Source organism: Macrosteles quadrilineatus, unplaced genomic scaffold (assembly GCF_028750875.1).
Source record: "Macrosteles quadrilineatus isolate MER2022 unplaced genomic scaffold, UCM_ALF_1.0 Scaffold_134__1_contigs__length_289700, whole genome shotgun sequence".
NCBI lineage: Eukaryota > Metazoa > Arthropoda > Insecta > Hemiptera > Cicadellidae > Macrosteles > Macrosteles quadrilineatus.
In genome coordinates, this window is record NW_026542727.1 from 42,778 (window position 1) to 68,680 (window position 25,903).

The 25,903-nt window shown below is 35.0% G+C and overlaps 2 protein-coding genes across 2 annotated transcripts in view; one reads left to right on the forward strand and one right to left on the reverse strand.

Moving 5' to 3' along the window:
- Positions 1-2,034: 2,034 nt before the first annotated feature.
- The window catches only part of LOC128982148 (threonylcarbamoyladenosine tRNA methylthiotransferase-like), a 67,928-nt gene continuing 44,059 nt past the window's right edge, over positions 2,035-25,903 (forward strand). Inside the window, exons 1-4 of the mRNA XM_054401207.1 lie at positions 2,035-2,189; positions 7,432-7,726; positions 14,648-14,720; positions 18,313-18,470. Of these exons, the coding sequence (XP_054257182.1) occupies positions 7,432-7,726; positions 14,648-14,720; positions 18,313-18,470 (526 nt within the window). The 5' untranslated portion in view covers positions 2,035-2,189. The remainder of the gene's footprint in view (positions 2,190-7,431; positions 7,727-14,647; positions 14,721-18,312; positions 18,471-25,903) is intronic.
- Positions 6,198-7,187, reverse strand: LOC128982147 (GPI transamidase component PIG-T-like). Its single transcript, XM_054401206.1, has 2 exons — positions 7,021-7,187; positions 6,198-6,655 (listed from the first exon to the last, which is right to left on the reverse strand). The coding sequence occupies exons 1-2, from the start codon at positions 7,155-7,157 to the stop codon at positions 6,514-6,516; spliced, it is 279 nt and encodes a 92-aa protein (XP_054257181.1). The 5' UTR covers positions 7,158-7,187; the 3' UTR covers positions 6,198-6,513.

Consider the following 25,903-nt stretch of genomic DNA (forward strand, 5'->3'; position numbering starts at 1 on the left):
TCAATACAACTATTGATTTTAATTACTTTATTGGTGACCCGGACCCCTTATAAGACAACATGAACATTAATGAAGATTTGGTTACCCAAGAAATAGCCAACTTGTCTATAAAAGTTCCTCACTTCTGGAAACCTGACCCAAAAATTTGGTTCGTTCAAATTGAAGCTCCAATATCGAAGATCACGAATTGTCTCAGATCAAGCCAAGTTTGACACGGTGGTAAGTTCTATTGATGCTGATATTCTATCTCAAGTCTCTGAGATTGTCACGGATCCACCAGCAGAGAACAAATACATAGCTATAATACCCCCGCCGCAGCAAACCTGCAGACTAAGCAAATTTCCACTTGTCTGATTACATTATTACTAAAATATTTCCATGAATAAGTCATATTTATTCCCAATTTAAATAACATTAGATTTAACGAGAGCTTAGGATTGCTGCTACGGGGAAGGTAAAAAGTGTTTTTTGTCAATAGTATAGGATGAAATAAATAAATTTGCCAAATTTTATCAACATATATCCATAAACAAGTAAACTACAACAGTTTTCATTTTCTCCATAAGAATAACATGGGAATTTTAAATTACACTATTTTTGAATTTTCTCCGTGACCGTAAGGCATACAACAGCGCTTCAATATACTAAATTATTTCTTTTTTAAGCTCTACAAAACGGTTTAAAAAGAAATTGCAAAATTTTTTTGTTTTTAGGGTAAAAAATGGGAAAAACCCATTTTTACCCCATAAAACCCCCCATAAACCCCCGTTCCCATGGTCCGATTATGCTGGTTCGCGAACTCGTTAGAATAAACGTAGGTTTACACGTTTGTACCAAATTTCATCAAAATCGGATCATTTTTGCTCGAGTTATCGCGCTAACGGACACACATATAATATATAAATACTAGCTGACCCGGCGAACTTCGTATCGCCTAAGTTATAGGTTTCCCCTAAGACAGACCGATGGAAAGAAAGTACCGTTACGTTTAATTTTCAAGATGATCTCGTTCGCATCGCTCAATCACGTCCTGGTTGAAGTTCGTTCGCTACGCTCACTCACCTTTGGGTTGGAGCTCGTTCGCTGCGCTCACTCACCTTTAGGTTGGAGCTCGTTCGCTGCGCTCACTTGCCTTCAGGTTAGCTCGTTCGCTACGCTCACTCGCCTCCAGGTTGAAGTTCGTTCGCTACGCTCACTCACCTTTTGGTTGCAAATTAGCTGTTGTCATAAATGTAAAAGAAATAATAGTGCTGCACTCTGTTGGTAATCCTTGTAACTTTAATGCTATTGGACATCATAGAACAGAACCAACTTGTTTAATTGAAACAGCTGTTAAGATTCATTAATTCCATTTCTCATAAGGTTAACATGGGAAACTCCAGAGCCACTGGGGCGGAGCCCTTTTAAGAATTTCGAAACAGGAAATAGTTTACGTCCGATTGCATACCTACAGAATTTACACACCAAATTTCATAACGATCGGTGAAGTCGTTCCGGAGGAGTTTGCAGACAAACACTGTGACACGAGAATTTTATATATTAGAAAGATATACTAATGCATTATTAAAAACTAAGTAAGGTGAGTTCTGGGACTGGGACTGCTGGGTGTAGAGAGAGGACTGGAGTGGAGAAGGAGAGAAGAGAAGATGCCGCCATTCGCCATTTTCTTTCTTTCTGATTGATCTGACTGAAGCCGGTGTTTGGTTTTTGTTTTGTTTACCTAATTTACGTAAGAAGTTCTGAAGTTGAAGTTATCATTATCATTTCAGAATCATCTTTATTGCCTAATTTGCCTCTTTTTTCAGAACTGTTGTACATACAAATTATTCGGAGCTATTGCATTTAAATAAAATATGAATCGGAACAATGAGACCAACGGACCAACACCAATAAAATATTTCATAAAATTAAGCTACATAGCTATGCTATCAGTCAAGCTTGCTGCTGATAAAGAAAAAATTAAGAAGGAAGAAGAAGTATGAAATTATTTTCGTTCCGTCGTATTCTTGGTTATGTTTGTTTGGTTGGTGTTGGAGTTGGGTTGGGATTGTTTCTGTTTGAGATTGAGTTATTTGATGTTCTATAGTTTTGTGTGTCTGTGTATGAAATAGTGTCAATACACAAATATGTATTTATAAACTAAATTAAACGAAAGATCATCCACGCAATACATTTTTACTTACATTACGGTATGTAACTTAATCTAATCTGTTGTTACCTTCAGTTGTATTGTTGCTGTGTAAATAAGGCTTAACTTATATTGTAGGCATTTCAAAGATTGTCTAGTTGCTATTAGCATTGACTATTGCATTTAGTCAAAGCTATTAGTCAAGAAAGATCTACCTCGGTCGTGCTATTCCAATAGGCCTAAACCATTCGGAGAACTTTAGTTTTTTTATGTTTTTAACGCTAGGGTGAATTAACTTGTACTTAGGTGTCTTAGCCTGCAATCCCTAGCCCATGTTTGTCCCTAACCCATTGTTTTATATGTGTGTCTCTGACGAGGTCTATTGTAATCATTGATTATTTAATGACCAATAAAGTACTTGATTACTTGACTTGATTACTTGATTACATGTAGGCTATTGAGGACTAACTTAGGCTACCTGTAATTTGAAGGTAGCCTGTTTAACACTCAAACAGGCTATAATTTGTTAGGCCTATGGCTAATAATTCGAAAACTTCTGATCAATAACTTATTTTAAGAATGTTGCATCTAGGTACTTAAATGCCTGTTTGTAATCTGCTCGTTAAGTTAGGCCTATTTCTGTTTAGATTTTAGCTAGCCCAAGTTATTCTTTCACTTTAAAACTAAGCTACAACGTTTTTAAATGATTTTTTGGGGGCGAGGCCTCCTTTTATTAATTTAGGCCTAGCCTACTAGCCTAATTCAATACCAGTAATTTACTAAGCGATAAGGGTAGAGAACCTGAGGAGGCTTTTGATGGCTTCTTTTCATTACTACATGAAGCCTTTAATTTTGGGTCAACCGGGGCTAATATGAACACACCAAAATATTGGGGCTAATATGAACAATTACTTAAAAAGTCATTTATCTGGGATTTTTAATCATGAAAAAAATATAATTAGAAAGGAAATTTATTGTATTTTTTGTGTCCATAATGAGAAAACTTCAAATTTGACTTTTAGGTAGGCCTACTTTAAAAAAATACTTTGTTAAAACACTTTTTTTCCGCCCAAAAAACTTTTCCGCGCAAAGTGAAAACTTTTGTTATAACAATTTTTACATTGGTTATAGGAATAATCTTAAGCCTGAATTTTGTTAAATAAGAATTGGGGATTATTTTTCTTTTCCCAAAGTTAAAATATATTAATAACAGCCAAAGTTATAAGCTTTCAAAGTTGGGGGGCTAATGTGAACAGTGAATGGGGGCTATTGTGAACAGTACCACCTTCCGCTATGTCGCTACAGTTTTAAAAACACTGGCTGACGGGGAGATCGAAGTGATGGGATTTAAATCCTGTGATGAGGAAAAAAATCATTCCTGAAAAAAGAAGATGATATATTTATTGTTTCTACCACTGACATTTTGGGGAAACTTCCAGCCCCTAATGTATGTGGAACCAGTGATAGACATAAGTATGTCTTCGACAAAATTGTCGAAGTTTTTGAGGCGTAAGTTCCTCAATAAACTTCTTTGAAGGCCTTACAGTGATAAAACAGTTTTAATTTTACAAAGACAACAGTTAAGGTGTTGAATAGGCCTAGCCTACATTTTTATATTTACCTAATAGGCCTAAAAGTGCAATAAACTGTCATTTACCTAAACGAACAATTTGCATTGTCTTAAATTAGGCTATTGTTTTTTTAAGTGCTTTAAACAATTTGTATGTTGAAGAAATTTTTAATAAATACTCAGGTATGTTGACAGATAATTTTTTTCTTGTTTATATCTTATTATTAGCCCTGTATAATATTTATAAATGGTTTAAAAAAAAAGGGTTACCGTAGGGCGACCCGCGGCTCTCCAAAGATACCTTCATATCTCAAAAACTATTTAAGATAAAATATTGAGACTTATTGCAACTGGTAGACTAGACCCTAGGCTTGTTCACAACAGCCCCCACATATGCCTAGTGTTGTAAATAACAGAGTTATTAAGAGTGTTCACATTAGCCCCATGGGCTGTTCACATTAGCCCCTTTTAGCGGGGCTAATGTGAACAGTGGTTTTTAATTTTTTTTTAAATAATGGTTACATTTATGGTTTTTGTTAGTAAATAAATATATTCAGCTAAAAGAGCTGTATACACTACTATTTTTTCTTTTCTACTGTCATTTACCATTTTTGAGTTAATGTCAAAAGTTTACTTTTTTTGTTCATATTAGCCCCGGTTGACCCTTTATTTTCCGCTACAAACTAGGTGTATTACGGATGAGACTAGAGGTAGGCTTGTTAGAAGATTGGATAAGTCCTGGTATACACCGGAACTGGCTAGGATCAAGATGTTTGTCTTAACTATTAGGGATAGGCTTTCCATTGAAACTTGTGAGCTGATCTAGAGGCAGAGCGTGGGACTTTGGTCCCAGGTTCAAATCCCACCAAATTACTAATGGATTTTATATAAGTTATAATGCCACAAGCCCTGGGTCTAGTATGAAGTAATGTGAAAGACTATCCTAGGACAAAAAACCCCTTTATTTGCTTGCTATCCTAACTCAAACAAAAAAAAAAACATTAGTAAAATAATGCAACACATTACCTGGATTTACTTAACTGAAAAGACTGTAACATACAAATGCTAATAATAGTTTTAAGGATTTATCTATGTAAAGTTAAGATAATAAAGAAATAAATCAACTATAATCACATAATATTGTTTTCAATAACCAGTCAATTTCTATTGTTAAATCTATTTCTGAAAAAATGAGTTTCTGCTCTAAGTATAGTTGCGAGTTGCGACATAACCAAATGAAATAAGTACAAGGGCTGGTGTGTTTAAGATTTTTTAAGGTGCTGACCGATTCTTTTACCAATCTTTGAAATGTAAAAAAAATGTAAAACCTATTATTATGAAATACTTAGCAACACCTACCTGCTACAAATGGAAAGTATATAATTGCTCAGGGATAAATGATACCTTGAAGTCTGAAATCACAATAGTTATTTGTGTAACTAGTGAGCAAAGTGGCACTTTGCTGCACACAAGAGAAATGTTTACTGGAATGTATCTCGAGTGCAGCAAAGGTCATTTGCGCTCGTGTTACACATTGTATTTTTCCTACAGTCACTATAGAGCATACAAATAATTAGTCTTTCAAACATTATTCAACAAGTGTTTAGGTTAGGTTAAACCCAATTGTTGAACGGAATGGGAAATACTGCACCAGATGATTGTAGTCGTAGTATCTTTAAGTGTTGCTTATTTTCAAGAGTACACGTATAAACAGTATTAATAACTAGGAAACAGAATAAAAAAGTAGATTGTTCTGAAAAATATGCCAATAAAATATTTCATGACAATTTTGTACATTTCTTTCTTACGCTGGAGAGGAAAAAGTTTGTTTGCTCGTTCATACTTCTTTTATGATTTATCAGGTAACAGGTTTAATTAAACATGTTTTGCAGTTTCTGATATTTCTTCTGGTCTACACATATATTCACAATCACTTTCACTGGTTAGTTATTTTTAAACATGTTAGGCCCACTTATACCTATCAGTAATTAATCTTTCAAAAACTACACTTTATGTATGTTCTAACCAAGTGTTGAACAAAAATAAAAAATAAACATAAAATCGCAGGTTAAATCGTAGTATAAATAGTCTTACCAGCTGATCATCGTAGTAGTATCTTTAAGTTTAAGGGTTGCCAACCTATTTCCAAGCGTACATGGATTACGTGCATAATAAAACCACACTGTTTTGTGTTGTTTGGTTTGAATCCTGGTGTGTGCCAAAGTATAAACCGTGCGACAAAGTAAGTAAATGCAGCAATTATCAGCTTTCTGTACTAATATCAGTGCAAGGAAGGCAACCTTGTCGGGTGACTGTAGGAAAAGAAATTTCTGCTTTCTGCATGGATAACCAAGCAAGCACTATAACCCCTCTGCACACGCCTAGTTGAAGGAATGTTGTATAAATATCTATCAGCATACTATTTACATGACCCAAGTTGTAGACTGTAGTACAGTTCAAAGAAATAACACCAAGAAATTCTGAAAATGTCTTCTTTATTTCTTACAAAGTTACTGATAAAATAAATAGAAAAATTATAATTGTTTTATACATAAAGAGTTTATTCAAGCAATAGTCAAGCAAATAATTATTACAAAAGTCATTAATAAATATGAAAATTCACTACAAAGTCTTTCATAACTGCATTCACCCATGATCATTTTGTTCATGGAGACTAGAGATCTGAAACTACACACACACACACAAAAACACCAGCGGTCCTTGACCTTGTTGGCATCTGTACATCACTGAATGTATAATACAAACATATACAAATTTACATGTAGTGGGATTTACAAAAACCTTAAGTATTGGTCTAAAACTCAATTATATTGAAATGTCTTAGGCCAAAAACTGCAGCTGCTGCCACAAGCCCCAAGCCGACTAAAAACTTGGTCGACCTATTAGACAACAAAGCAAACACTCCCTTAGGCTCCCCAGCTTTGGTCAGTTGTAATCTGAAAAAAAAAACAACAGAATTACTTAAATATTACAAATGAAACAATGGATCGGATGGATGCAATGGGATTTGAATTTTAACTTCTAACAAATATTATAATCATTTTACACTACTACAAACATGACCTGTATCAACACTCAAAATCACCAAAAATTAAACTGAAATAAAAATCAATGTCAACATTTGTTAATAACGTATTTGAAAATGGTAGAACAATTTGACTTATCTAGGCTGAAGTTTGATGCAAGTCCTCACTTAAGAGAGAGTGGATTTACCTGATCTTAAAAAATAAAAACATAAGCCTAGGTCAATCTGTCTACCACTGGTAACATGAACAAGTACCTACTATATCTAAAAACTAACTTCTTAGTAGTGATGTTGTGCAGAGGTCCGAATGCCAGAGCTACGACTGTGCAGGCCAAACAGATGACGTTGTAAGGCATGCTGAAGTCCGGAGTAGGTAGAGTGATGATTAGTGACTCTGTTCGCAGTCGCACCATATAGCCGTCCCGTGACGCATTGATACTGTAAAACAGGTGTTTTGGTACAAGGATTACGATTTTAAAATCAGACTACTCTTAACATAAAAATTCCAATTTTTGTTTAAGCTTTTCTGTTGCATATTTATTTTAATCTAACCTTAGGCCTATAAGATTAGTTTAGCTGATTGTTGGATGTGTATGCCTAAGTTAGGTACTATTTATTTCACACAACTTTTAAGTATTTAATTGATTACTTTTAGACTGACAATGGCAAAATTTATCTTGTTTTTAGATGCCAGCAATCTGTAGCGAGATTATAGATGACATTGAAGATCTAATCTCATCTCAAGAAATAACACCGAAAGATCGATATCGTAACAAGAAAAATGTTACAGTTAGAGTTAAAAAGCTAAAGTCTATATCTTCAGTGAAAAATGAACATAATGGAAAAGACGAATTTAACGTTCCTCACAGTATCATTCCAGGAACTCAGACTGTTTATTTGAAGACCTGGGGATGTACTCACAACAGCTCTGACAGTGAATACATGGCCGGACAGTTGGCATCTTACGGCTACACTTTGACTAGTAAGTTAACCTTTAACTACTTTATTAGCCATTAATTTCATTCGTGGGTGTAGGTAGGGACGTTCGGATACTGGCTTGCAACCGATATTTGGTATCGATACAGTATCGAATCAAAAGTATCGATACCGTACCGATATTATCAGACCTAAATTATCGATAGGGCCTACCGTCAGTATCGAATGGTATGTTATCGAAACAAAAAAGCAGTTTAAGTTTTGAGTGGATTCCCAAAAGAAGAAGAATTTTACTTCTACTTATTTCTTTTTTCTTCTTCTGTCCCGTTCATGGACTCTTGTGTCGCTGAATAGATCATATCAAACAAAGTGTCACCAGACTAAGAATAATATTCGTTGCTCTTCATAAGTACAAAATTGGCAATAATAAAACTGTTTAAACAGATTTATTTAACTCATTTAAGTAAGTTTGTAAGAAAATCCATTTATGAAAAAATTGGTTTAATGATTACACATTTAATAGGCCTATCAACTTGTTACATAGTTTTGTAACTTAAAGAAGTATTGATATGAAATTATAGCCTAAGATGATATTTTTAAACATTATTAACTCCGAAAAAGGAACAACAAACAATAAACGCACACACACAGTAACCAAACAATAACAATAACACACAACACTAACAATAAACAGTAAAGACACATGAAACGCAAGGCTTGGAAACTAAACGAGACTGCGGAACGCTAGGACTCCCAACCTGGAATCAATGAATGAAAGAATAAACAGAGATTAACTGTGTGTTGTTAGTTTATGAAAGATTATTACTAATTAGTTACAGTAGACTCCTTCTTATCCGGACTCCTCAGGACCAAGGCCAGTCTAGATAACGGTTTTTCCGGTTAAGGCAACGTCCCCATAAACTCGTTAAAACAGACCGTTGTCGGTGATATTCGACTTAAATTTAGGACATGGAGGTAAATTTAGGAGGTATTTGGACATGTGATCACTGGTTTCAAATCTTTCCCACAAGAACAGTCGTTTCAGTACCTCCCACTTCCTGCCAATCTAGTCCGGTTAAACCAATATGCTGATACAAATTGTCCGGTTAAAGAGATGTCATTTCCGTCGAGTGCAGTGTGTCCGGTTAAACCGATGTCCGGTTAAAAGGTGTCCGGATAAGAGGGATATAAGAGGGATACTGTAAGCTTAAGTCCAAACTGGAAAAAAATATGCAATAGAAGGCCTCATGAAAATGACAGTAATAATGATAGTTTTTAAATACTTTTCCTTATAAATTTTACCAACAGCTGTTAAAACTAGGAACAGCCTACTTTATTCATTCAATACCGATACTGATCAGGGTGGGTCAACGGTCCACAATTCGATACTGATTCAATACGATGGGTCAACGGCCAAGAAGATGGTAATAATAAGGTAATGATACTCCAACATTTCTTTCTATACGGTACCGCAATACTATATGGAATTCTATATGGATACTCGCATCCAGATGACACATCCAGACAGCCCCATCGTCCATTAGTACTTTATAGGGAAGGCTGCTTTCCCTTCTCAATATGATTCCAAAAATCCACACTTGTCTTTTGAATTTCTATAATTTCTGGCTTGTTCTCAGTTTCTCTCCTTAAAATGTTGTGTAGCTTGCTTCACATGTTCAGTTTCTTCTATTTTCTATGTTCTAGGATGTATAATAGCTAAGTTATGTGTGTTTGAATCTTCCTGTCAAATATCAAGTAGCCTAATACCGTGTACACTTTACATCTTGTTATATTTTGGCGAATTTCCCATGTAGGGAATAAGCTATTACTGTAAGTCTCATGGTAAGACCCAGGACCGATTTACTTTTTCGTTTTGAGGTCCCCAGAGGCTAAAAACACTGTCATATATTCATAATTCGTATATATATATATATATATATGTGTCCGTTAGGACGATAACTCGAGCAAAAATGATCCAATTTTGATGAAATTTGGTATAAATGTGTAAACGTACATTTATTCAAACAAGTTCGCGAACCAGCATGATCGGACTATGAGAACAGGGGTTTATGGGGGGTTATCCCATTTTTCACCCTAAATACATAAAATTTTGCAATTTATGTGTTAACCATTTTATAGAGCTTAAAAATAGAAATAATTTTGTATATTGAAGCGTTGTTATATACATAACGGTTACGGAGAAAATTAAAAACATTGTAAATTTAAAATACCCCCGCCGCAGCAAACCTGCAGTCTTAGCGAATTTCCATTTGCCTGATTGGATTTTACTAAAAAAATGTCTCCTTAAAAATATCACATTTATTCCCTATTTAAATAAAATTTGTTTAACAAGTACTTAGGTTTGCTGCAACAGGGAGGGTAAAAAAGTGTTTTTGTTGTAAAATGTTAATACTGTAGTTTTGTAAGATATGAATGTATTTTCCAAATTTGATCAAAATATGTTCATAAACAAGCAAACTACAACAGTTGACTTATTCTCCATAAGAATAACATGGGAATTTTAAAATAACAATTTTTTAAAATTTTCTCCGTAACAATAAGGCGTATAATAACGCTTCAATATACTAAATTATTTGTTTTTTTAAGCTCTACAAAATGGTTTAAAAATAAATTGTTAAATTTTGTGTTTTTAGGGTCAAAAATGGGAAAAACCTATTTTTACCCCATAAACCCCCGTTCCCATAGTCCGATCATGCTGGTTCGCGAACTCGTTCAAGTTTATCCCGCCTTACACCTTCAAACCAAATTTTATCAAAATCGGACAAAAATTACTCAAGTTATCGTGCGGATGGACATATATATATATATATATATATCTCTATAATATATAGATATATAAAAATTTGAACGAATGGTGTTTTTGGCCTCTGGGGACATCAAAATGAAAAAGTAAATCGGTCCCGGGCTTAGGTCTTACCATTAGACCTACGGTAATAGCTACTTCCCTATAGGGAAATTCGCTAATTCTCAAGTTATCCTATATAGGGAATAAGCTATTCTCATGGCAAGACCTAGACTCGGGACCGATTTACTTTTTCGTTTTGAGGTCCACAGAGGCTAAAAACACCCTCCGTCCAAATTCATATCTATATATGTCCGTTGGCACGATAACTCAAACAAAAGTGATCCGATTTTGATGAAATTTAGTACAAACGTGTAAACCTGCATTTACTCGAATGAGTTCGCAAACCAGCATGATCGGACTTTTTGAACGGGGGCTTACAGGGGATTTTATGGGGTAAAAATTGGAGTTTCCCATTTTTTACTCTAAAAACATAAAATTTCACATTCTCTTTCTAAACAATTTTGTAGAGCTTAAAAATAAATAATTTTGTATATTGAAGCGTTTGTATATTTGTTAGTAGCGACGCTACAGTAGCGCGCTACTTTTTTTGTAGCGTTAGCTGTAGCTACGCTACTTTTAAGATTTTGTAGCTTTAGCTGTAGCTAGCTACATTTTTAAAGTAGTTGTAGCGGAATTTTAGCTACTTTTCTCGCTACATTAACATTGTTTGAGATAGTGATTTTTATCATAACCTCAACCTTACGTGAAACCTTTCAAACTGAGATTTTCAAAAAAATTAGGCCTACTTTCTTGGCTTCATACAGCTGGTTGCAGCCGTTTCATTCCCTATACAACGTTGTGTGGACATGGAGGCCATTAAATGAGTGTTATCCACATTTTTGGCTCTCATTTCCTTAATTTACTACTCTATGATTACTGTCAGATTAAATAAAATCGCTAGATGCAGACGACTTTTAAACGTTACCGGTGACAAGAGAAGCTATTGAATGCTTGCAAGTGATTGACAGGGAAATTAATCAATTTAGTTTCTTTATTATATCGATAGTGTTTCAACTTGGGTTTCAATGGAAACCAACACTAAACCTTAAAATAATGAGAAAGCTGGTCTATCAACCTTTGCTTCAGCTGTTGATTGTGGTTCATCATAACAAGCCCTTCCTTGGTTATATTACGAAGATTTTTCAAAGGTTTACTAAATTAACAAAGAAGAAATTACCTGATGTGATTTAAGATATGCCTAGACTAAATGATAATTGTAACGAAAATCTCCATATAACATGAAACTTACATTGAAAAAATAGCATAGTTTGCTCCTGCTAACAGCTCTTGTATAGGACTATTCCTAGGCTATGCTATGGTTTAAGACGAATACCAAGTTCCAAGTTCAATTATTAGGAATATATCTCTTTAGTCATTGCAAAAACAATCCTACTAACTTATAGCCAACTTGTTACATAGCCAAGTAGGCCTATATGTTATTTTTACTTTACAAATTTCCACATGTTTAAATTAAAAGCCGATTTCAGGATAAGTTGCTGAATACTGTTTTCTGTACCAACTAGGTTGAAGCACAATTTGCAATTTGCCCTATGCATAATGACAATAAAGGACGATTTCTTGACATTGAAAAGTGTTATTCATTGAACAAGTAACTTATCACTATGGTTAAAAGTTATAACAATGTCGTTTTTAACATTAAAAGTTAAGAAAGGCAATAAACTCCAATTTCATTAGGCTAACTTAGGCTCTGTAACACCAACAAGTATTTTTAAATAATCGTTTTACAGTTTTATTGGTCTTAATTGTTTATACAAGACATCTATAAATGAATCTATATTAAAGAAATAAAATGAGTTTTTAAAATATAGTTTGGTTGTGGGCCTATGTCCTTTGAACTTAATGAAATTTACATATAAGATGCTTAAAAATAATGCAATATTTAAAAATAAGTACTAAATATGATGAGAAACCCAACTATTTGGTTCTGTTGTTTTAATGTTAGGTATATAATGCCAAGAAATTAAATACAATCTAGGAATAATTTGTTTTCCAAGTAATGTTAGACACAATCATTGACTATATATACCTGTAGGTATATAGGCCTATAGTCAATGATACAATACTGACATTTTTTGTTTGAATGTTTGTTGAATAAAAATGTAGTTGCAATTAATTTTACATTTACCTAATGTGCGTGGAATAAAAAGTAACGTCTTTGGAAAAGTAGCTAAAATTGTAGCTGTAGCTACATTTCATTGTAGCTGTAGTTGTAGCTAGCTACTTTTTCGGAACTGTAGCTAAGCTACTTTTTTGGAAATGTAGCAGTAGTTGTAGCTAGCTACATTTTAAAAGTAGCTTCCCCAACACTGGCTATACCTAACGGTTGCGGACATAATAAAAAAAAATTCAATTAAAAATGCCCATGTTATTTTTAAATGGAGAATAAATAAACTTTTGCAGTTTGGTTGTTTAAGGATATATTTTAATCAAATTTAGCAATTTTGTTTATTTCATAATAAGCTCTCAACATTTCAATAAAAAAACACATCTATAGGCCTATACCTTCCCTGTAGCAGCAAACCTAAGGATTCATTAAAATGAATTATATTTAAATTCAGTAGACTCCCTCTTATACGGATAACGAGGTTTCCAGTTAATCCGACGTCCCCAAAGACTCGTTAAAACGGACCGTTTAAATGCACACTGTATAGACCTACAGTAGTTGACTTAAATTTAGGAGAGCATTGTATTTAGACACGTGATCACTGGTCTAAAATCATTCGGTACCACCCACTTCCTGCCAATCTATTCCGGTTACCTGATGTGCTGATAAAAATGTCCGGTTAAAGAGATGTCATTTCCGCCAAATGTAGTCTGGGTTAAACTGATGTCCGGTTAAAAGGTGTCCGGATAAGAGCTGGAGTCTACTGTAGGAACTAAATCTGACAATTTTAAGGGAATAATTTAGTGGAATTCTAGCCAGGTAATTGGAAATTCACTTAGTCTGCAGGTTTGCTGCGGCAGGGCATTTAATCTAAATGATATTGTTGATCAAATCAACACCAAATTCTTCTTATTTGCTGATGATATCAAGGTATTTACTCCTGTTACATCAATTGAAGATTGCCATAGACTCCAGATTTGGCTAAGTAATATCAAGAAGTGGTGTCCTTCTAATCTCATAAAGATGAATATAAACTAAATGTTGAGTGTTATCATTTCACCGATCTACAAAGTCTTATCTACAATTACCTACCCTCTTGATGGAGAAATGCTAAAATGTATAATTATATATATTACAATAATATTAATTATAATTACTATATTAATTATAATATTGTATAATTATATTATAACTGATATGTATAAGTGCAATTTGGGTATAATGTCTGTCATAACCTGTTCCCTGTAGCCCTGCACTGCAGCAGCTTCCCAAGCCTAACTTCCAGAAATGATCTCAGTATTAAAGCTATGAAACACCTATATTTTTGAGTAGTCAGATCAGCTCTTAGTAGTATTAAAAAAACAATTATCAGGTGATCAATTGTAACACAGTATTATGTTAAATATATAAAACCACAACATATCATGGAATCCTTATATATAATACGTGAAGGCGATATCTACAAAACACTACTCCTCCATTAATAATGGACGGATTTTTACAAACGATGTGTCAGAATGAAGTATTGTTTGTGTAGATGCCCCCTTTCACCAATTCCTGTAATAAAAGTCCTCGGGCTTTGCCCCACAGGCCATCAAAATCCCAATGTATTTCTATGGATGAAATATTTTGTTTACTTAAACGGACAAATAAATTGTATTAATTACAGCTGTTAATAGTAAACACACGATACACACAAGAGCATTCGTTTTCAGTTTTGATAACTAGAGTGGAGTGATTGATTACATTATCTTTGAGTTGATTCTTTTAAGTTATCGGAAATTATAACTGTTATTCGTTTTGAAATATCGCCCGTAATACTTAGCAATCGCCCGTAATACTTTGCAATTGCTCGAATTCGAGCAACAGGTGCACTGGTAATAGTTAAAGACATGATTTACTGCATAATTATTTAAAAAGTATTTAAATATGCCTCATTTTAATGCAGATAAAATATGTGATTAAATTTTGTTTAGATGATAAAGGTAAAGCTGATCTTTGGCTACTGAACAGCTGCACTGTAAAGAATCCAGCAGAAGACCATTTTAGGTAAGTTTTTAACTAGATTTGACAAGCTTTCTAATTTACTTGGATTAAAATGCACCCTAGGTTTATTTAGGGTATATTGGTGTCCTGAGAATAGCAATCTTTATCAGTTAAGACCAAATTTAATAGGTACATTCTAGAATATTTGTTAGTTAGAAGGCTATTTTAACTATCAAGTGTTGCTTTTATAAAGGTTGTTTTTTTATTCCATACTGTAGCGGTTAGCTACAAATTGATGATGATTTGTTCGATTGATTGGCTGTCACGACATAATCATTCATGTTGAAAACAATGAATGAACCCTTGAATTTAACCAGAGGACACAGCTCACCGGGAAACACAGGCCTAAAGTGCCAGCTTTGATTATTAATCCACTAACTAAACCATTAAAACTATGGAAATACAATTAGGTATCCTTGAATGAATATAATAATAAATTACTGATCAAATGACTGGACACAACTTGAACTATTAATTAAAGTAATATTGCAATTGGGATATAGACACCGCAAGCGCGAGCACATTATACTTTTATACATTTCAATGAAATGGAGACCATACAAAGTAGGTATTTTAAGCCAAGTAGGAGATGAGTGTAGGATGAGTGGCGCGATCTTGTAGTCTTGTTAGTGACTAAGGCCGACATATCCTTAGAAACAGCTGTTAATTAATAGCCCATACAGCTAATGGAAACTAAGGGACCTACAGTTTATAGTGGAATCCAAACCACATTTCTGCCTTGGTATATACAAATTGGTCTAATTATCAGGACAGTACTGCGGATAGTCGTAGTACTCACTCGTGCGGACGTTAATCCACACCAGGGAGTATCACATCCACAGTGTATGCCTATAAATATTCACAATTCGCAACCTCCTAGTAGGTGGATTACAGGACAACGCCACCCGTCCCAGTTTTTTATTCCTGGGTTTTACAATGGCTTGACTAAACCTATTCAAACCTTCTTGGCGGGACATTTGAGTGGCTGTGGAGGTTAGGGTGTCTAGTAGTCGGGAAAATCGGGAATGTCGGGAATTAGTATTGAATTTCAAAATGGTCTTGAAATGTCGGGATTTAGTCTTAAATTTGATTTCAAAGTCGGGACATTGTTGTACTTACTTAAATATATATATGCGTATTCAGGATCATCACCTTCTTGATGAATTAGAGGACCTACTCGGTGGTAAAACGTGTCATGAATCTTGAAATTGTCAATCCCCTGTGGAATTTTCTCATCCTAATGAGCTTCGGAGCTGACCATGGTAAAGGCAGAATTGAATTGACGAATTTTATCCAAATAATTTCTGGATATAAGTCTCACAGTCCTTTTTTCAGATTGGGAGTTTCCAATAAGATCCTGAAGGTATGTATGGTGAGTTGCACAAATGAGGTAAACGAACCTTTCATTTGTGGCAACAAAGAGTAAAAACTTAACTGTCTCGGGCAGTCGTTTCTTGCTTAAAATGTAAGCCACTACAATGTAAACATTTAACGTTTATTTGTTCGAGATTGGATGTATCACCACGGCGGTACTACCACTATGTATACCCGTTAAATGTTCAATTGAGAGGTTGGTTGATGCAAGCGGTCATGTCAGGGTTCCTTCCAGCTACTCACAGTTCTTCGTCGTACTGGCGGCATTTGATTTTAAATTGAAATGAAATAAGAAGGTTAACCAAACAACAGAAAACACTATAAAGGAATTGGAATTTTGATACATATTGTAAATTATATGATGGTAATGTAACGGATAACTGCCCTGTGAATAATCACTTTTAAACATTCATCGCATCAAACTGTAACTACATGATAATCAGAAAAGTACGATTAAGGTAAAAATCAATTTAACTATAGTCAAAAAGAATGAAATATTTATTAAATATTTATTCTTTTTGTCTATGATTTAACTATTACAAACAATTTGTTGCCTAGTATTGCTAGGAAACTCTTTATTATGAACCTTAAGATTGAAACAAAATGTAAATTCTAGCTTTGCTCCCGAAGTTTTAAGTCCTGCAGTCTGTGGTTAACCTTAAAATCTATTTCAAACTATACGTCCATATGTTATTTGTAAACAAAAGGAAATGAGTTTGATCTAATGTCAACAGATAGCGCCACCTTCCAAACTTTAGCCCTTAAATGTACTTAAGTGGTGCCCTATCTTAATATTCTGAGACGCATTTGCACATCTACGTGAACATACCTTTGATTTGACACCTCAAACTTTAAAATCCATTAAGCCGTTATTGAGTTATGACTGTGAAAAGAAAACTGCTGCGTATTAATATATAGATGATATGATGATGATGATGTCTAAAAATAAATAAATAAGCAATGTTTTTGCTATTTTGTTGCTCTTGTCAGAGACTACCACCAAGGACTACATTCATTGAATGGCATTTTAAAAAGAGGGCTTCAAAATCCTCAAGGCCTCCAACCACACCATCAATTTTTTGAAAGATCCACCAAACATTGTTTTTAGACAACCACCCAAACTCCGATAAATACTAGTCCACCCAAAAGTTCCTGACCCGGCCAACAACAACCTAAACAACGCACGCCCTAACGGTTCATATCCCTGTGATAACAAGAGATGTAAAACATGTGAAATAAATCAACCCAGCCAAACATTTTCCAGTTCCACAACCAAAGAAAACTACAACATCCGAGGCTTCAACACTTGTGAAACGAAGAACATTATCTACCAACTACAATGTAACAAATGTGAGGCACAGTATGTAGGCCTATCCACCAATAGCCTCAGAACCAGGATGAATGGCCATAGACAAGATGTATCTACTGGATACAAAGACAAACCAGTTATACAACATGCCCAGAGCCACAACAACCCTAGTTTCAATGACTGCTATACAACCAAAATAGTCAATTCACTGCCTCCTCAATGTAACCAGTCATAACTGAGAAGATGGGAATTGTCTTACCAATGGTTTACTAAGTCTAGACAACCCCCAAACCTAAACCTAAGATAATACCTTTCATATAACCCACTCCACTTCAACATCCAACCCAACTAGCAGGCTTACATATTTATTCATATATATATATATTAATATTATATAGTGCATATAAGATAAACTAAACTGTGTTTTTTGAATTCATACTATTGGCAACACTGACTCAACAGCTCACTGGCCACCATTTTAGACATCTATAAAACTCTCTCTTCCTTAGTTGAAAATGCTGTCAGTGACAGTGAAATATTCTAATGTTTTGTGTATATAGTGTAAAGTTTTGTTTTGTGTTTCCTGTGCCAGTTTGGACTCTTTCCCATTCAGGTAAACCTGTTATCCTCTCAAAAAATCCTAAAAAATCTAAGGCCCTTGTGCTCTATGCTACACCCTTAACCTAACTTCTGTTAACTTTAAAATCTCATTTGATGAAAGAAAAAGCATGTAGGGGACTTGATGCAGGTTTGTGACTGTATTAAAACATTTGAAATTAGGTTAGATCAGGTAAGTTAAGTTTAGATTGTGGTTGTAATTAACCGAGTTATTAATTTATTTTATCTCAAGACGGGTTCTGCCTAATTTAAATAGTCGGTTGAACACAATAAATAATGCTTGTTTATTCACAGGAACGAGATCTCCGCGGGCCAGTCAGCTGGTAAACCTGTGGTGGTGGCAGGTTGTGTACCACAGGGAGCTCCACGAGCAGAATATCTCAAGGGACTCAGTGTCATCGGAGTCCACCAGATAGACAGAGTTGTGGAAGTTGTTGAGGAGGCGTTGAAAGGTGAGTGAGTTTGATTGTTAGAGTTTCCTGTAAGTTGTTAGAACAAATAAAATATAATTATGAAAGTACAATTATCAATGGTCTTTATTCAACACAACATAACAACTAGCTGATTATGGTTATACAATAAACAGGCAACAACTAAAGATAGACATAAGGGATGTAACACCTCCCCTTTTCTAAGAGTTTCATAAGTTATGTCGAGATCATATCACTGTTGTGTCATGCTAGTGTCTATAATGTCGCTGGTGCCACTGGATCATCCTATATGTCGTGATCATTCGCCTCTGGATCATCTGGTGTGTGGTGAATACTCGTTAGGTTGTTTTCGGTCAGTTCCTCTCTGACTTGTCTGAAATTCGTTGGTAGTGTGAGGTACCAAATTTAATGGGGGGTAAAAACGTACTGCTAGTCAACAAACACCATAACTTACCAGTTTTCATCCGCAATAGCCTACTCCTAGGCCTATGTGTTGGCCATAGCCTGGGCTATGGGCCAAAGAACGTAGGCCTATTTTTAATCACAGTGAAGTACATACACACGTTCACCATACATATTTATTCATATTAGCACTCCACTTTACCAAATAAAGTTAAACCGACTGATTTTACGAGTATTTAACGCCGACGACAACATGACATAACCTCGAACTGGTGTTTGTTGACCGATGACAGACGACAACTAGACCGGCTCAACAGGTGAATTTCCGATCAGCTGTTGGCTAGTTCTTGAACTCACTGCCAGAGCGCTTAAGCCTCGGCCGAGGAAATCGTGATTTGAGCCGGAGAAGATTATTCGCTGTTCGACCGTCGACTTGCTCACGAGAAGCCTCTTTGCGCACCGAAACTAACTTCTCCATACGGTACTACGTTATCCATTCAGGTTAGCTACGTTTTGTTTTAGACTTTACTACGTTCATTTAAATTTTCTTTTAACATACGCATACTCGTCTGCCACTTATTTTACCCGTTCAAGTTTGATTATAAAATTGTCTAAATTTATAACATAGACTTTGCCGACTTGTTTCATACCCGCTAGTTCCTGCCTGCCAGTGACTAGCGGCGATTATCGTTTGGTTTGATTTAAATCAATTAGTTTCAAAATTACGATTCCTACGAATGATTATTACGTACGTTTATTTCAATTAATTCACCGTTTTAACACCCGAGACTTGTGTAAACTAACTTCAAATATGAACCAATTTTCTAAAAAGTTAAATAAAATCAGTCTCAATTTAGTTGGAACAAATTTACTATTTCTTTTTCAACACACACTGTTTACATTCATGTTTCTTTAAATTATCATAATTAAACATCTGTTAATATATCTGAAATACAGGTCATATCTTTGCAAAGAGGATAATATTGAATTATATACCAATATTACATTTTATAACACACTCCCCCTTTTTTGCGAGGTCGCAAAATAAGAAGTCTTCATTCAGTCCTTCTCCGGTAACTTCCAGTGGGTACAGTCGTTGTATGGGTCTTAGTATTAAACCCTTTTTAGTTTTTACTTGTACCAACCGAACTTTGCCGTCTTTCCCTGGGAACAGTTTTATTACAATACCCAAAGGCCAAGTAATTCTTCTTCTGTCTTCAATTTGAACCAATACCACATCTCCAACTTTAATATCGTCGGATTTTAACTTGTTGGACGATTTCAGGAACCCCAAATACTCCTTTTTGAAACGGGAGTTCATATTGTCTCTTAGACTTTGAATATATCTCCATCTTGTTTTCAAACTGGTTCTCTCTAGGATGTCCAAGTCCGTGACTTCATTTCCCACAATGCTTTGTAGAAACATAGGTGGAGTCAGAGGTCTTAAGTCTCCCGTCTCCTCTGAGACGTATGTTAGTGGTCTTCTGTTCATTATTCCCTCACATTCACATACTAGGGTGTTTATTTCTTCGTATGTGAGAGATGAATTTCCCAAATTCCTCCGGAGGAGTCCTTTTAGGATCCTTATCAGTCTTTCCCAAAATCCTCCCCACCAAGGACTTGCAGGGGGAATGAACTTCCACACAATTGCATTGAGGCTGAATGTATTTTGGATTTCAGTCCAGTTCAGAGACTTCAGATTCTTGTTTAAACTAACAAAATTTGTGCCATTATCTGAATAGATAACACTTATCCGGCCTCGTCTAGCTATAAACCGTCGTAAGGCTCTTATGAAGGCTTCTGTATCGAGGGATTGTATGACTTTTAAGTGGACTGCACGATATACGGCACATGTAAATATTACCACCCAACACTTCTGATTATCTCTAGTGATCAATGGACCAGCCAAGTCAATCCCACATACTTGAAAACATGAAGAAGTCTGAGTGCGGTCTGTGGGTAAGGGAGGTGATGGCATCTCTAAGGCTTTTGCTATGTGTCGCTTGCATCGAACACAGTTGTGAACTACCTTTCCAACAGCCCTTCTGCCTTTTAGGATCCACACTCTGTCACGAAGGATGACAATCAACGCTTGCACTCCTGCATGTTTATTCTGTAAATGGTACTGCCTGATCATTTTCTCAACAACAGGGTGTTTGCTAGGTAGAATGGCAGGGTACTGGTATTCAAAACCTTCCTCCCGATCTGATACTCTGGTTTTCATTCTTATGACGCCATCTTCATCCACAAATTTTTGTACACCACTTAGCTCTTGAGATTTTAGACCTTCAGGAAAGCTCTCTCTTTGAATCAATTTAAATACAATCTTTTCTGCCTTCAAGAATTCTTCAGAACTGATGTTATTTCCCAAGTTCAATTTATTCTTGGGAGACATTCTCAAGATCCATGCTACAGTTCTTACTATCTTAGTATACTTGGAAAATCTATTTCCTATTTCTTCAATATCCATATCTTATCTATTTCATATTTCTCATAGTTGTAGTTGTTTTCATATTTCTATATCTTATCTATTTCTTCTGAGTTTTTAACCCCGTCTTTGGCGGGCGAGAGAACCTAGTCTTGGGAGTAGGCTGATTTGAACAATCAGCCATGAATATTAGTATTAAATTTATTTTAAACGATCTCACGATAAATTTTCCGTTCAATTGAGTTAATTAGGCCCTGACAACTCTGTAGGAGATGTTTTTTTTACATTGTATTCGATTTATTTATATTATTTACCAACGTCTTTAGCCAGATAGTTTAAAGTTTAATATGAGTAGTTTTATCAAATTGGCTAAGATAGAATACTCGTCGGTCCTACAGAGTCAATCCAAAAGTAAGGTAAAATTTATCAAAACACTTTGGCAAAGGGGAGGATGATATAACTCCAACTGAGCGTCTGCAGGATTTCCTGAGCGCTTCTAGAGCTCTGAGCCTTCGATTAAATTGAAATAAATTGATCAGTCAAAGCCGTGACAACCTCGTATCGACCCCTGGATTTTTCTCGGCTCCTTCTGAGCACTCCAGGGAAGAAATTTGAGCGTGGCTGGTTCTAGAGGTAGGCCTAGCCTGTATTTGGTGAACACTGGTTTATTCCCCCGCCTAGAATTTTGCGTCACAGTAGGAATACTTGGTTTTGTTCATTCTGCTATGAAGAATTTTGCACAAGTCCCTCCCTGAACGTCTGATTTGATGTTGATGTTTCGTAATTTCTTGGTCCTTCTTTTCTAATGATATTCCCAAAACCCCACTTGTTGCCGGTCCCATTGATGCGGTAGGCAACTGGATCTTGTGCTTTAAATGGTTTTTGCCTGTCACAGTCAAATTTTGAGTCAAACCTCTGGTTCATTTTTGTCAAATTAGGATACAATAAATCAACTCTTGATAGAATTTGATGTCCAATGAAGGGATGTGAAGAAAACTGACTTGTAGTAGTATGTGGAGCTGTTCGGAAGGCCATGAAATATCTCTGCAATTTCAATTCAATTGAGCCTTCTCCAAGATGTATGGTTAAGTCTTGCACATAGTGTTCTACTTGGCCATTAGTAGCAGGATGGTAAGGCACTGACCTCTTTTGTCTAATTCCATTTGATTTAAGGAAATTCAAATTTTCAAACTAATAAAACAAATTGCCTTCCGTTGTCTGACACTGTTATGTTAAGGATTCCAAAGGAGCCAAAGAATTTCTGAAAAGCTTCGAAGGTTTTATATGAAGTTGTAAGTGTTACAATTTCCAGCCATTTGCTGTAGTCATCCACAATTATATTATTTTAAGATAGCCTACGAAAAAATAGCCTTTGTTCTTGCAGGAAGATGTTTTTTATGTTACTCTCCAATATACTTCACCACAAGTGTGGCTTCTTCATAGAACAAGGCATGTATTTTACACTATTTACACAAAATCATAATATAAAACCACTGGGTGAGCAGAACTCATGGTGCCGCATCCTCATGTTGGTGCACACGCGCTGACACAGGTTTCGGTCACATGTAGTATAGTTAGTTTTTTTGTACTCAATAGACAATAGACAAAATATTTATTGAAATATTCCTAGAGAACTCACTGTTTAACTTCGGGGTAGGTTATTCGCTGACCTTCTGCGGGAGATAGTTAGTAATGAAATTGAAATTGAAATAATATTTTATTTCCCATCAACTATATACATATAAGTACATTGTATTTTTTTTTTACTTAAATATAATACAGCAAACATTAATAACTAGAAAAAAAAAAAAATTTATATTCTGTAGAAATAAAGCGGAAAAAGTGCAAAAAAAAAAAAAAAAAAATACCTTCTATAACAAAGGAAAAAGTCTACATAGGCAGGGCCTGTGCGTAGACTCGAGTTGCGAAAAGGTTAATTTAGATGGGAGGTAAAAAAATGTAAAGGAAAACAAAAAATAATTCGTATAAATTTAAATTTAAAAAAATTTTCTTGCTTGAAACTGAGTTTTTAGTGTTTTGGAATTAAATTGGCGATAAAAAACTCTTTATGCAAACTGAAGTAATTTATAAACATCTGGTGAAGGTTGAAGAGGAGAGGTGGAGTGTGGTGTATATAGTCAGTCAGTGAAGGTGGTGTATCAGTGATTGTGTAGTGAAGTGTAGGGTCAACGGTCAGGTCCGCCCAATGCGATAATGGCCTCGGTGTCCTCTGAACTCAGTCCCACAAGCCTACAACATGCTTCTTAAATAGAGAGAGAGAGAGAGGGTGAATTTAGAATATTGACATTTTGATATCTGTTACACATGTTACGATAAATGATTTGGGTTAAGTGAAAGCAATTCGTATGTGAAAATGATTTTAAAGTTTGTGGAACATTTATACCAACATTTCGAGAAAAGCGAGTATTGTGGGGATGAGTAATTTTTATAAAAATATTATCAAAGTTTTTGTACTTGTGAACTAAAATCTAAAATAAATTTTAAAAATAACTGCCTGACTGTCAAAACTCCCGATTCTACAAAAAGATCGTCAGTTGAATATCTAAAGTGTTTTTTAAAAGCAACTTTAAGTATTGTTTTCTGCACTACAAAAACAGGTTGCAAGATAGTTTTGTAAGCACCACCAAAAGCAATAATTCCAAAAGACAACAAAGATTGTACATATGCATAGTATGCTATTTTAATTTCTTGCTCTTCGAGAATATCACTAAGTTGCCTAAATACATAAATATATTTATTTACGTAATTTATTTTTTAGATATTCAACATGTTCCGACCATTTCATCTTTGAATCAAAAACAATACCAAGATATTTGTATGAATCAACTTTTTCAATTTTGCTACAAAAACAAGAGTTATTGGAATGATTTCCACAGACATGAATAGTTAGGTTATCAAGTTTGTATTCGGTTATCTTGCGTAATGAAATTGGCATGAATTTGGTTTTAGATATATTAAGAGACAATACATTTTGGTCAAGCCATTTTTTTTAGCAAACAGAGGTCTGATTCTGCCTTGTTTTTAACCTCATCCCAGGATGCTCCGGTTACAAATATTAGAGTATCATCAGCAAATAATGTTAATTTTCCTTCTGTTTGAATTTTAGAAATATAATGACAACATAATGGCAATAAATAGTAGGCAAATATAATGGCAGGTGTAGACAATCAGGGTTCTGTTAGGGTGGGAAACTTTCACTCTTGTAGTCTTGCCAAATCTTTCGGGAATTTACATTGTTGCCAGTTAGTGCTGTGTTTGCTATTCCTATATGGTTTTAAATTAAATATTACCGAGTCGTAATTTTCTCTTAAATTTAGTAGGCCTAAGGTGTCTGGTCCCTTGCTGTTCATCTGTTAGCTTTCTTGCACTCGAGCTATTGCTTTTTAGTGTGTGAGGTTTAATATTCTTGCACTGGAAGAATATTATTTGCGTTTGGAAAAATTGTTTGCGTTTATTTTCAGTTACTGTATTTTTGGGATATGAAATGTCAAATAAATGTTTAAATGTACTCTAAAATTCATAATATTTGCTCTCAACATGAGAGTCATGTAAAACACTCTTTTAAATTTTAATTTTAATTTTCAAGAGTTTTTAAAATAATTTTAAATTTGAATATTGTAGTCACTAGTTCTACGTTCACTTGATTGAACCTCTTTTTTTCTATTAGTACCAGGAGACCGAGCATTGCTTGGAGCGACTGGACACAGCTTGATAATGTCTTCCTCTGACAGTCTTGAGAGACAGCATCAGGCGAAATCTCATAAGTGATCAATAAAGGCTGAAGTTGATTGGAGATGTCATCACACAAATTCTTGATGAAATCGTCATATGTCTTCCCATTTCCAATCACTCTGTAAAATTTTTGTAAATGGGACACAATTTCCACAAAAGTTCATGTACTCCGCTGAAACCCACAAATACTGTCGCAAATTCGTCAGTTCCCATTTAATCTTGTACAGTCCCAATTGCACACCAATCGCTTTTACCCCGCTTTTTTTTTAAGTTGTCAGTGAGTTGCTGTTAGGTAGGTTTATAGTAGTCAATGTTTGGTTTTGCAAAGTACTGGGGCTTAGTCACAAGGAAGTAAACTGCAGCTTTTCCTGGTGTCGAATGTAATAAGGCATTTTGAAATCAAGTGGGGACTGTGGAGAGGAGGCCTATTAAATTTTGTTTAGCTTTTTGTTAGTTCCATCAGCTATTTTGAAGGTGTTGATAGATGTTAGCGTGGTTGTCTTTATATGTGCCATTTGTTCCTGCCAGAAGAACTGTTACATCTGTTTCATGTGTCGAAAATATTGCTGACCGAGCAGCTTGCTCTAGTGTGGCGTCAATAGTTTTAAGCTATTTCTGACTGTATCCTATTGCATCAAATTGTTCACAGAGATCTCTTCCTAGATTATGAGGAAAGAGTGATAGGCCTATGCTTGTTTTTTTCACAAGCTTTTTAGTTGATAATTTGGCTTTAATGTTCCCCGAATTGTAATGTCTTCGAATGATTGGAAGTGTATTCTGAGTTCTGACTATAGTTTGTTGTTTTTGATTTTGTTTCCTCATCACTGGAGAGGATACTAAAGTGGTTTGAGCTCCTAAAAAGGGGGTTTTC

Coding starts and splice junctions, on each gene's coding strand:
- LOC128982147 (XM_054401206.1), bottom strand. CDS start 7,157: ATGGTGCGACTGCGAACAGAGTCACTAATCATCACTCTACCTACTCCG. Junction 6,656..7,020: donor CACAACATCACTACTAAGAA/GTTAGTTTTTAG, acceptor TTTTTTTTTCAG/ATTACAACTGACCAAAGCTG.